Raw genomic sequence first — 13,942 nt, 5'->3', positions numbered from 1 at the left:
TGAAACAAGCATTTACCCACTGACCCATCTCCCCAGTTCCTTGAAACAGTAAATTTTATGTTTTATGTTTATTACAGTTTTTAAGTGAGGCCAACAGAAATCGGGTAAAATGTAAACCCTTATGGCATGGAGTACTTTGTGTGTGCTATTTCACAGCACTGCGTAGCGAGTGTGAGTGTGATTCTCACTCTATAGGAGGACACTGAGGCTTTACAAAGTCATGTGACACTCAGCCTAGCCATGGTGAGGCAGTTTGACCAGAAGCTATCAACTTGAGAGCTGGCTCTGCGTGATGCTGAGGCCAAACGCTCACCAAGGAAACTCCCCCTGGTACAGTGCTAAAAGCTGAGATATTACAGAGCTCAGATAAAAGCAGCGAGAAGCCGTTCAAATTCTGACTCTAGGGAGATTTTTAATAAGAGTGAAACACCCCGAAACATGAACATATTCCTACCTTCATTTTTCATGATGTAGTGGACAATTTGTCCAACAGTATCACTGTTTTCATTTATACTGTCATTCAACTCTAAAAGAGAAAAAAGACAGGACTGTGTTACAAATGTCACCACCAAGTCAGGTAGACATCCGTCTTAGAGCCCAAGACCTCACTGAACAACTTTCAGAAAGCCCAAGCACCCTCATCCAGTGCTGAGACTCTGGCGTTGGTCCTTCAGCCCCCACCTTCTCAGTAGCACAGTTTGAGTTCCTTGGCAAATGCACATTTATAAATTAAAAGAAAAAGGCTCAGGGCTGTCCATCAATCTCTCCTTAAGATCAAACATCCACTCATTTTGTATGATAATACCATAATGCATTTATACCTGTCCCCACTGCTCATTTCTCTCCTTATTACCTTAAACCCTCTGGGGAAACAAGAAGGCTAATGAAATGAAATACCGTTTCCTTGGCTTTTACCTAATTGCAGACTTACTATCTAAAGCTGGTCTACTGACTTGTTTTCAATTGAATTAGTAAGGTATTCACCTATGTTTATAAAACACATTTTTTCCCGTTAAACAAGATACCTAAATTTGGGTACTAGTTATTTGTTTACAAATTCAGTTTACTTTGAGAACCCAGTACCAACAGTACATGTGACAGTCAGCAGGAGGGGAAACAAAGATCCACTTGGAAACCGATCTGTATAATTTATTTAGCAGGACAGAAGAGAGAGACTGGACTGAGACACCGCATCCTCCTTAGGAAGATGCGTGGAGCAGGGCAATGGCTCACCCCTGGATCTGCAAAACTGCCCTCTGCACCCCAAGGGCAGCTTCTCTCCCACAGCCCACGGATGTTTGGACAGTCAAAGCGGAAGCTGCTGGCTGAGCCAGCCTCCACCGGTTCTGCTCTGTTGACAAACACTCGGCTGGCTTGCTCACTCGCTGCCAGTGACTCATCATGGTCACCAGTGTGCCTCAGCCTCAAAGGTCAGCGAGGGCGGAAAAATCAACAGTCCGGCAGGCTGGCAAGGACTGAGGAACCTTCCCCCATGGGCCCTGTGGGTATGCTCCACAGGTGACCAGCTCCAAATATCACCTCTCCACAAAGATGCCACAGAGGGGCTGAGCGGACTAGAGAGTGATACACTAGGCCCATCAGCAAACCTTCCCAAGGCGTGTCTGGAAAGGAGTATCAGCGAGGAAAACAGCCACTGTGGGGTTTACCCTAACACTACCTATCAGTGTATGTGCACAGGGAAAGCTGAGCCGCCCTGACACTCACATGGAAACGTCCTGGCCGCACCTCCTACTGCCCTATGCCTACACCCACTCACACAGATTTTAGCTAGGACCCTTCCTCCTGTAACACAAACACCACAGACCTGATGAGACCCGTTTCATGTTCCTACCCTTCTTATTAGATAGAATCTTACTCAGTAAGTAGCAGCAAGGATTAAGGTTTATGAGTGGCTAGAGGTGCCAATCACCAAAACACCTTGCCTCTAAATTTCACAATAACCCTTCAAGGTGGAGACTGTCCTCATTAAAGTCAAGGTCAATAAAATTAGAAATAAATATCCACAGCGAGAATGAGAGGCCCAAGGCACCAGGCGCTGAAGTAAATACTCCACAAGGATTCAGCAAATGTAGGCAAGGGTTCAAACTCTAATTGCTACAGACAATACAGTTTCCTCATTTAAAACAATGAATTATATATGAAGAATTTTTTTTATCTAGTACCTGTTTATCGACCCATTTGGGAAAAAAAAGCAAAGGTTATTTACCTATCTTTTCCACCTTTTCCTCTTCAACTTCCTGCTCAGCCTCCGTCGTACACCGATAGCCTTTCTTCTTAAGCAAGTGGCAGATGAGGACACCAAGGAGACCCATGATGAAGAACACGGGGACAAGCACATACGCGATATATTCTGGGTGTCCGTTCCCAGCATTGTTGGTGGGTGACGATGGCGTGGTCTCTGCTCGGGAGTGTAACGTACGGCTGCCAGTGTTGTCTGCAGAAAGGGAAATGCACAGCGATGTTAGCTTGTGATGACCCTCGGGAGACATGTCCATTAAATGCTGTGTGCTCCAAAAGCTGCGGGTTCTACAGGTCTGGGGGTCCTGATGCAGGGGACAAAGGGTGAGATCACAGGCTAGAGAGGAACGAATCCAAAACCACCTCCTGAACTATAAGGTCTCTACGACAGAGGGTGTAGGAGGCACAGGATTCTAGTGAAGTGCCCTCCACAGAACATACATGCAAGCTTAGCACTTAGTAGTTAGGGAATGCCAACTCCACCTTCTAGCAGCACTCTGACAAGGAACAAGGATCTAACAACCAAATTTCTCTGCCTCTTAGGAAAGCAGCTCCCTACCACTACCTGCACATCTTTCTACGAAGATGAAATTAATTATCATGGGTCAAATGCACTCAAGTATATCTACAGAGGCAAATGTTTACCCTGTTGTCAGGCACATCCCAGGGACGCAAGTGCATCACACCAAGCCAGACAGACAGACATCTTGTCCTCATGTGCATTATGTTCTAGAAGGATTTACTGAACTAACATAGTTAGAGCACAAGGAAGGGAGGGGCGGGGCCCAGGGATGACCTCAGATTTCTGGCCAAATATAAAAATAGAAGCCCGTGCATGTATTCATTCGTTGATCTAAATAACATGTACTGCGTGTTTGCTGAGTGGAGAGCTGCAGCTGAGAGCCGGGACAAGAGGGACGAGGACACTAGTCCATTCCCATCTAGGAGCTAGTAAGGCAGCATCAGGGCAGCATCCAGATCAGGGCACACGGAAGGAATTCATGTGCACTGAGAGATCACAGCACTAGGGGCCTGTCCACAAGAAAAAGGAAGCTATAGAGAAGGTGTGATGTGGAAAAATGATGTTCACTTTTAGATCTATCCATGGACTTATCCCAGCGGCAGCCTGAAAAGGCAGACAGTCTAAGAGCCATGTGGCATATGGAACGTAAGACAGAGAAATCCTGGGCACCATCATGACAAGTGGCCAGGAAAGAGAAAAAACAGACTGCCGAGAAAACCTGTGGGGTAGATGGGGGGACAATGAGAACATGGAGAGGAAAGGAGCCCCTCATTCCAAAGGCTGACTGAAGTCTCTCCCTAGACGAGAAGAAAGAACCGCAGCACAACTAACAATTGTTGTATAGGCTGCTGATAAACGGGTGGATAAATGGATGGATGATGGGTAGATGGGTGGATGGGCAGGTGAGGGGATGGATGGATGGATGGATGAATGGATGGGCGGGCGGGAGGGTGGACAGATGGATGATGGATGGATAGATGAATGAGCAGGATGGAAGGGTGGATAGATAGGCAGATGGGTAGATAGACAGATGGGTAGATAGACAGATGGATAATTTTATTTTGAAATAACAAAGAGCCAGACTTGGGGGCCTTAAGATATATAATCCTAGTCTTCATGTCCCCTCCTATTTTCAGGGGATCTCAAATAGCACTAGGAACTCCATAGAGTGAGCCCTCTTACCTCCCGTATCCAGTGATCTACAGTTTTACCTTATTCATCGTAATCCTGTCCATACCACTTCTCCATAGAAACCTTCTATGCAACCCTTTGAAGGAAATAGTTTCAAAACCCACCCAGGTGGTCTATGTGTCTCTTGTAAAGACAAAGGGAGACCCTGTATGAAGCCCTCACCCGTACTCTCCTGTATGTTACTTTTGTCTGAGTTATCTTTGCTGTTTAAAAGTTCTCCTAATTAACTCTGCCTCTGCTTCATCCCAGCTCGTCCTGAAATTCTTTCCTGTGTTAAAGCCAAGATCAATCCATTTGGAGGGCCTAAAAGATTAAGGGAATTTGTTGTATGATGTTTTATTCTTTTGGCTTTTGTGGCGGGGGGGGGGGGGCAACCAGCTGCCAAATAAATCACATACAGAGGCTTATTCTTATTTATGAATGCCTGGCCTTAGCTTGCTTGTTTCTAGCCAGCTTTTCTTACCTCTAAATTATCCTAACTACCTTTTCCCTCTGGGCTTTTTTCTTTCTTATTTCTGTATATCTTACTTTCCTTATTACTCCGTGCCTAACTGGCTGACCCCTGACATCCTCTCCCTGTTCTCTTGCTCCTCTTTCTGTCTCCTCCCAAATTTCTCCTTCTATTTATACTCTCTGCCTGCCAGCCCTGTCTGTCCTTGCAACTGGCTCACTATTGGGCATTCAGCTCTTCATTAGGACCATCAGGTGTTTTAAGCAGGCAAAGAACCACGGCTTCACAGAGTTAAACAAATGCAGCATAAACAAAAAGTCACAGACCTTAAAATAATATTCCCCAACAGGATAAGGATGTTGCCAGGATAGAGTGGAGCTTAGTCTTTGTCCCTGCTACCTCTGGCTGAACACTGCCCCAGAAAAACAAGCAAACGAAAGGAGGCGGTCAGGTGGGTACAATGCAGCATTTGGCTGAAATGAAGTCTCAGCTCAGACTCTGATGTGATAAAAATGAAGCTTCCTGCAGAGAAAGCGTCACCTACCCTGCAAAAGAAACCCCAAAATCAGAAAGGCAGCATTCTCAAGAACACGCTGGCGAGAACGAGTGTTGTGTGACTAGGAGCACAGGCCATGACTGCAGCCAACAGTCTCAAAGTGCATCATTTTGCAAGCCGGAGTCCATGAAACAAAGAAACTACTTCTCTCTCACGGGGAAATACCATTGTCTTTGAGCAGTAAGGGAAATTGCTGGTTTCTTCGGACTGTAAATGGTTGGGTTCATTACTTTATCAGGCAACCTCCAGAATCTGAAATAGCATATCTTTTCTTATTTCTCATTCGAACACACACACACACACTGCACCTGACTTTTCATAACAATACACTGGACATATAATAAAGAACTCACAGATTATAATACAATTTTAAAATTCCCTTTTTTGTTAAGCTGCTCTTTTTGCAGTTAGATACACAAATACCAGTGTCTGAAGGATTCATTAGGGTAATATGTTATATAAGTTTATAGCCTTGGGCCTAGACTGTATCATGTAAGTAACAGAAGGCTGCACCATCTAAGTTAATGTAAGTATACTGTTGTCTGATGAGGCCTCCTATCACTAAGCAATGCGGATCTATATACAGTAAGTATGTATGTGTCTATGTATGATGCATAGATACGTACAAGACTAGAAACATTTATCTAACTTCTTTACAGTTCTGAGTAAGCCTGGTTGGTTGGTTGCTTGCTTCCTTCCTCCTCCTACCACACATTTTAGGACACAGGAACATCTGAAGACCAAATAGCTTCCTCAGTCACTGCCTGTTGCAGTCAGAAGGTGAGGGTCAACTAGCGTTGGGAGCAGGGAAAGAGCGGTGGGGCTCAGACCTGGGGTGAAGCAGCATCTCTGACTCCTGAGCCGTGGCTGAGAATGAGTCTTCGCTATGCACTTGGCACCTGTAAACTCTCACTGTATGTACAGAGAGGGGTGAGTCGCAAACAAGACTCGTCTACTAAAGCTGTGGATGGGAAGAGCCATGCCATGCCATCGTAGAGATGCAATAAAACACTGAAGTTAAAAGCCCAGGCTGTCTGGGGCATGGAGCGGCTCAGCCACTGAGGAGAAATCTCATCTTCAATGAGTAAAATGTAAATGTTCAACGCTTGGTTCCCTCATCTGTAAAATGCAATTAGTGACTGCAGCTGAGCTGGGCACGGTGGCACACACCTATAATGCTAGCACTGAGAAGAACTGAGACAGACAAGAGCCCATCTCAAAACAAGCAAAGCGCCGATTGTGCCCTCCACGATTCTAAAACACAGCCCATTTTTAGATGCCACCCTCGCTGACAGGTGCAGCCACCATCTCCTCTCCTTAAAATTCTCACCTTTGATTCAGAATTTGTTGGAGTTGGCACCTTGTCTGTGTCTAGACTTAAGGAACTGACTTCTTACCTCCTATATCTTTAGACATCTGCTCTTGGCACTCACGCTGTACAGAGCTCAACCTGTCTCGTGGAGAGACCAGCAGCAGGCATCACCTTGCCCCCAGTAAGCAAGCTGGCTTGGAAGTAAATTTTGTAGCCAGGGGCAAAGACGAGCTGTCCACATGGACACTGCCCAGACTGCAGATCCTTATACCAGTCGGTGTGTGCTAAGACACTAAGCTTGGAGGAATTTGTTATGCAGCAACAACAAGCAGATGCTCTACCCCCATGTAAAAAAAAACTCAGAAGGTAAGCACTGTTGAAGATGTGTCGTGGCCATTATTGGCTGGCAGTACCTGGAAAAGTAGCCACCAGCCACGTGAAGCTACTTAAAGGTGAACTGAAGGCAAATGAACGTTCTGTTCCTTGATTGTATTAGCTGCAGCTCAAGTGTGCACCTGTCACGGGGCTGTTTGCTGTCTTCTGGTGCAGCTCAGATAGGTAATGAGCATTCCCAGCACTGCGGAAAGTTCTGTTTGCTCTTCAACATTTCAGACTTACAAGGAAGTGTTAACAAAAAAAAAAAAAAGTATTGGCTAGAAACCACTGTGACCTGTGAAGCATAACTTGTAGCACAATAACTATTAATTAACAGTAAGTAAGAGTGAATGGTGCTGAAAGACCATTTAACTGGTATAGGGTTATCTTTCTTTCAATTAATTAATAAATTCATTGTCTGGAGAGGTAGTGGTGAATGGGTATGATCTCAGAAACACATTGTATGAATTATGAAATTTTCAAAACATAAGCTTAAAATGTTATTTTTAAAAACTTTCTGTAACATGAGGGCCAGCTTGTTGGGTTTTCTGTCCTGCCTGGTTTCCACAGCCAGCAAGTCCCAAAGAAAATCACAGAATCTACATTAGGTTATAAACTGATTGGCCCATTAGCTCAGTCTTATTAGCAATTATAGCTTATATTAACCCATTGTTCTTATCTGTGCTAGCCACATGGCTCGGTACCTTTCACAGTGGGGCACATATTGCTTCTTGGGTGATCTGGGCTGAACTGGGAGGAATGGGCTTCCTCCTTCCTAGCATTCTCCTGTTCTCATTGCCCTGCCTCTACCTCCTGTCTGGTTGACCCGCCTGTACTTCCTGCCTTGCCAATCAACGTTTATTCAAAACATGATTGACAGAATACAGACAATTCTCCTGCACCAACTTTCTATTGCCTTAAGCTGAATCATGTCAGAATTATGAATAAATCACTTACTGATTGCCAGAGTTTTATTCTAGATCAAATAACAGCAACACCTACATGTTTGACAGGAAGAGCTCACAGTCACCCATTAGATATCTGATGGAACAGTGTGCACATTTTAAGCACTCATAAAAGTTCTGAGAAGACACAGCAAAACTCAAACAGTCCAATGTTGAATGCCCAAAGTTGGGGTCAATGTCTTAGTTGCACTACAATCTAATTAGTAAAATTAATATCTACATATTAAAGTATCAAAATATATAAAGACCAGAGATTAAATGATTCTAGTGGAACAATGAGATTAAATTTTATTATCCATGTTTTACTGAAATTTCCTAAAATATAAATTGCCTTTTTTGTTTTTTGGAACTTCTATACTGTTTTTTTTTTTTCATTTTTCATTTCTCTTTCCTTACATTTCAATTTTTCTTTCAGAACCTACCACTCATCACTTCCAGGAAGTCCTTCCAAAGTGGTAATTGTCAAAATAGTAATAGTAATAATAAATCTCTGACATGATTCTAACGTCAAATCTTACATGTAGTTTCTGTGGTTTCTTGGGCCCCAGGGTGACAGAAGGGCATGAACGAGATACAGATGGCACCCGAGACTGGGGATTATTGAAAAAAGGCGATTCTGCTTAGTGTCAGACATGAAGTCTCGTTATGACATCTCTCAAATTCGTATGTTGAATTCTGAATAGTGGTATTGGCTTGAGTACCACCCTGATATTAATTGCCACTATAACAATATGAAGAAGTAGGTGCTTTAGGAAAGGATTAGGCCAGAAGGGCTGCAGCCTGATATATGAATACCCTTATCCTGGGAATGGGCTGGTTATCACGAGAGTTAGTTATCCAAAAGCAGGTTAGTTATCCAGGAGTGGGTTAGTTATCATGAGTTAGTTATCCAAGAGCAGGTTAGTTATCCAGGAGTGGGTCAGTTATCACGGGTTCCTGATGAGAAGCTAAGCTTGGCCTCCAACCTCCTTCTCTGTCCCAAGCATGTTCTTTCATGAAGGCCCTCGCCAGATGTCAATTCCTGTAAACAAATAAACGCATACGGTTTGCAAATTAGCCCGTGGTACAGCCATACTGGCACAAAATGGGCTAAGAAAAACACAGACCTAGAAGTTGTGGGAAGGAGACAACACCGAGCCACTGAGTCTGCTCCATGAGGAGCTTGGCAAAAGAAACCATGGTCCCATGCTAGGATGCAGTGAAAGTACTTTCCAGGTGCCGTGAGTAGCAAGTACTGCAAGAGAAACTAAAGAAGGAGGAAAATGAAAAGAAAAAAGAATAAAAACACTACAGAGGTTCCTCAAAAAAACTTAAAATGAAAAATAAAACTGTCACTTGACTCAAAAACTCTTACAACTCCGATTATATCCAGAAGAATTAATCAAGCACCGTGAGGACCATCTGCTTTCCATGGTCACTGAAGCATCATTTATACAAGTCCCGGTAGGGAAGTAACAGAAATGCCTCTGATGGACAAGGGGATAAAGAAACGGCAGTGTATGTACCACACAATGGACTACCACTCGGCTCTATAAGAGAGGGAAACGACCCTTCTTTATAGCATAGATGCGCCTTGAGGATGTTGCACTAAGTCAGCTGCAGAAGGACAAATATTATATGGCATCACTTATATGAAATGATTAAAATATGCAATCCCCACTTATCTGCAGGGGATCACTCTAAGACCCCCATCCTGTGGATGCCTGGAGACACCAGGAGTACCCAGCCCCTACCTACCGTGTTCTTTCCTTTATGTACATAGCTGAGATGATGCAGTGTAGCTTTAAAACAGATAATAAAAGTTACATGAATGTGCCCTGTGGTGGTTTGAATGAGAATGCCCCACCCCCATAAGCTCATATATTCGAACGCTTGGTCACTAGGGAGTGGAATTGCTTGACGACTTAGAAGGATTAAGAGGTGTGGCTTTGTCTCCCCATCTGTAGGTCTGAATGTACAGCTCCCGACCACTGCTCCAGCGCCATACAACTGTCATGCTCTCTGCCATGAGGATAACGGACTGAACCTCTGAAACTGCAAGCAAGCTCCCGATTAAATGCTTTCTTAAGAGTTGCCTTGGTCATGGGGTTTCTTCACAGAGAAAGAACAGTGACCAAGACACGCCCCCAATCTTCTCTTACCATACTTTCAACTTTTCACGTAGAAGAAGCCCTTTTATGGCTTCTCTTTAACATATCAAAATTGCCAATGTCCTTCTTGCACTCTGGGGACATTATACAAAGTCAGTCTGATGACCGAGATGGCTGCTGACAGGTTGGCAGCCAGCAGCGTGGAACCCTGGACAAAGGGATGATTCATGTCCCAAGCTGGAAAGAGCAGGATGGCTCTGGGCTTCATGGCGCTAAGCCTCCATGCACAACTAAACGGGTACAAATATTTCATTTCTGTAATTTTCTATTTAATATTTTTGAACCACAGCTGATGGTGGGCAACTAAAACCACAAAGAGCAAAACTGTGGTATGCAGGGACTGTTGTGGTCAGAGTCCTAGAAAGAGAAAGCAGACAGGGCCGGGGAGGGGGATAGGAATGGTTGCTGTACAGAGAATATAGAGTGCCGATTATACAAGATAAGTAAGTCTGACAGTACTACACTGTGTAGTTCATTTGTTGAGAGCAAGAACACGTGTAAGCATTCTTACATACAGCGGAGGGAAGGAAGGAGGGAGGGAGGGAGGGAGGGAGGGAGGGAGGGAGGGAGGGAGGGAGGGAGGGAGGGAGGGAGGGCACTTAGAAAAAAGAAAAAAGGTTAGGAAGAGATCTTTGAGGACCACAGGCAGATCAGATCACACAAATTTCCCTGAACACATGAGAAACGTTTCATTAGTAATTTGGAATTGGTGTGAAATCTTTTAACTTCTTTCTCGCTGGATTTTACTCCCTATTTCTTAGTAGTTTCTTGAAGTAAAACATTCTTTTTAAAGCAATGTCAAACATGGTGATGCATGCCTTTAATCCCAGCACTCAGGATGCAAAGACAGATGGATCTCTGAATTCGAGGCCAGCTTGGTCTACAGAGTGAGTTCCAGGACAACCCGTGATACACAGGAAAAACCCTTCTGTGAAAAACTAAAAGTAAATAAACATGTAAATAAACAAAACCTAAACTAAAATTGATTGAGGAAAAAGAAGACAAAAGAAGGCAGAGCAAAGCATAGGAGGTCTTTGTGGTGGCTGGGGACCGCGGTGCCAAGGATGAGGGGAGGAACTGAAGAGTGAGCATGGTGTGCTCCTTCCAGAGCACAACGTGAGCAAGCACAGTAGGAGAGGAGCTGCACTGTGGGTAAAGGTGGGAACCTTTTCTCTGGAGATTTTTATTTTTCAATAGAAGAAACCAAAGTGAGGGCCCTTTGCGTGTGTCACTAAAGACACTAAAATTTGGTTATTTGTAGGAAAAATACATTTACTTTGGCTCAAGGTTCTTGGAGGCAGCAAATCCAAGAACTGGCACTTGGTGGTGCAAGTCTCCTGTGACTCCGGTGGGAGGCAGGGGAAGGCGCTCAAATGCAGGAAAGGGAGCACTGAGGCAGCCCCGCCCCATGACGTTAATCAATGCTCTACCATAACTAATGGTCTCGTGGCAGCAGGAAATGGCTCAGGCTAACCTTCCTTCCACTCACAGGGGCTCCACTCCAACACCATGAGGCCCACCCTCCCCAACACAGGAGCATCTGGGACCTACTCAAAACACAGCAGCATTTCTTAGTATATTAGAGGAAGTGGGGTGGGGGATATGGAGTGTTGAACTTGAGATGAATGATTGCCAGGCAGAGAAAATGATCAAAGACTTAAACAGGAAGAGCTATTTCTTCCCGAGGGACTCTAAGGTACGTGGAAGGAGCCAAGGCAACAGGTGGATGAAATCCTCAAATTTTCTATTACATAAGAAGCAACAGCATGTAAGGAGAGGGGTGGAGTGGAGGGACTTAGAGAGAGAGCTGGCTAAGGAATGGGAGAAGCCGGTGAAAAGAAGGCATAAGGGCACGTGTGCTGGGCGAGCACCGTCTGTCTTTCTGTGTATGCAGACCCACCAAAGGCATACAGCGCAGGCTGCAAAGCCCAGGAGGAGGACAAGCAATTGGGGTGAAAATGAAAAGGCAGTGGAGCTAAGGCAAGGGAGGGAAGAGCTGAGGTGAGCATCTTACCACTATCCCTACTGACAATCGCTACCACTTCAATGCCGGGCAATCCGAGCCAGCATCATACTAAGCACTGAGAGACTCTGTACAATAAGCCTACTTATTAACATCATGCAGAAGGCTATGATCCTCAAGTTCCAGATTGGGAAACTGAGGCACAGGAAAGTGAGGGAAGTTCCCAGATCACAGGGCTATTGAGGAAGTAGCAATGCCTGGATTGAACGAGTCAGATCCTACCAGTTCGTTCAGGCTTCTTGCTACCCTCAGTGTCTGTATCAACAAAGGGCTCGGAGAGCCTCAGCCAAGACCAACTTCCTTAAGTTTTAGTAATTTCAACAATATTTCACTGTCTCAGCCATTTTTCTGCTAACATAGTGGATGTTATCCTGTTTCATCACATGCTATTCACAACTCGGTTTAAAAACTCAGAGCTTGGGTTCCAGTTAGGATAGCAAGAAAGAGGGTGTGTCTGGAGAACCATAACCCATTTTTTCAACAATAAAGCAGTTTTCCAAATGAAGGACCCCCACTGTGTCCCCAATCTCCATTCTCCCAACCCCAATCATGGCCCAAGCCATATTCTGGGGACCTCACAGCCTTGCTGTGTCTCCAAGAATAGGCCACCACCGCACTTTAAGAAACTGTAGTGCCAAATAAATAAATTAAAAAAAAAAAAAAAAGAACCTGTAGTGCCTGGAACAAGACAAACAGGCCTTCTCTGCCCTGACCTCGAAGGTAATCCCATCCACAAAAAATACTGCCCAACAAAGACCAGTGTATATCAATATTGTTTGGGTTTTCCCCCAGGCCTGGCCAGCTTTAGCTAATTCATGGTCCTCTAAGGGCTCACTGTGTCTCCCTGTTTGGCCCAGAGCTCGATGAGCAGATTATAAAAGAGATGGGAAGGGAGAATGACCGAGGACGTGTGGAAGTGAGAAAGGGTAAGGGCTGTATGTCACCCTAAAATGCCAAAAGCAATTTTCTACTGTTTCCGAAGTATACTTGTATTTTCAGCTGGCCGGGGAAGCTGAGACAGAAACGGCATTCCTAGAGGCGATCGGGCACAGCCAAAGCACTTCAAAAATAATGGGGAAGAGTTAGCAGAAACCAGAGATGCCAGACAAGTGGCCCCTGTAACCAATTCCAGCCCAGCTCTGGCCAATCAAGGCAATGAGGAAGCCTGCGCTCCAAGGGCTCCAATAGCATCTCCCGCTTGTCCTGCACTGGGATGCATTCTGAAGTTCAGTGCGCATAGCCATCCACAGGGGATGGGAAGGGGACCCCTCCCCAACACACATTCTGTCAGCTAGCTCTCCAAACACAGTGCCCAAGAACAATTATTTATAGAAAATGGACTGAAGAGGGTTTTCTTTGTGCACCTTTGCCACCAGCCACCTCTGTGACAACCAACAGGATACTTCTGTCTCAGTCTCAGCTTGCTTTTCTGGAAAATCTTGAACAGGAGCCTGTGTTCTTCCTGTGTCTCCGAATCTCACAACTTGACAGCTCTCTCCACCTCCATCCATCCATGATTCTCTGGGTTCCTGCTATCAGAGACACAAGCCCGTCCTCCATGTCCACAAGGCCAAGCTGGAGGCCCTCAAATACCAATTCTTTACATCTCCCTTCATAGCAGAGTGCAACCTTACAAAAGCATTCCATGGGAAAGGCAGTACTGACCTAACTTGCCGCACAAATATTAACAGACGTGATTAGAGCTTGGATAGGGAGAGCCACAGCATTCAGAGTTTAAGCCACATCTCCAACGGACTTCAAACATAATGTCAGATCTGAGGCAAGTGCCAGAGTCCAGAAATAAAATGTAGAAATGAAGGGTCGGTCTAGGAATATAGAAATATAAAGCTGTAAGCCCAAACACACTTTGGGGAAAATAAATAAATAAAGCTGGGGCCACTTTTAACATTTAACAAACACTGTCTGCCTTAAGAGCAGACATCCCAGCAGCCATGTAGACAGAGGTAAACGTGTAACAATTGTCTCCTGCCCCAACTTCCCATCTAGGCAGGTACTGGGGACAAAGGTTAGCTTCTAACTGTTGCCTCAATGGGACCTTCTGCTTGTAGTCCCTTAATTTTTAACTGTCCCCTATGTGGCTCTACTCTCTGCCTTGCATTCTTTCAAGGACAATGAA

The 13,942-nt window shown here is 44.8% G+C and overlaps 1 protein-coding gene across 1 annotated transcript in view; it reads right to left on the bottom strand.

The window, feature by feature from the left end:
- The window catches only part of Rell1 (RELT like 1), a 62,140-nt gene that overhangs the window by 26,886 nt on the left and 21,312 nt on the right, over positions 1-13,942 (bottom strand). Inside the window, exons 2-3 of the mRNA XM_075943468.1 lie at positions 2,228-2,455; positions 455-526 (exon numbers count right to left, since the gene is read on the bottom strand). Coding sequence (XP_075799583.1) covers positions 455-526; positions 2,228-2,455 — 300 coding nt within the window. The remainder of the gene's footprint in view (positions 1-454; positions 527-2,227; positions 2,456-13,942) is intronic.

Source organism: Microtus pennsylvanicus, chromosome 12 (assembly GCF_037038515.1).
Source record: "Microtus pennsylvanicus isolate mMicPen1 chromosome 12, mMicPen1.hap1, whole genome shotgun sequence".
Lineage (NCBI taxonomy): Eukaryota > Metazoa > Chordata > Mammalia > Rodentia > Cricetidae > Microtus > Microtus pennsylvanicus.
The sequence above is the reverse complement of the archived record's forward strand: the minus strand, read 5'-3'. Positions and strand labels throughout refer to the sequence as shown.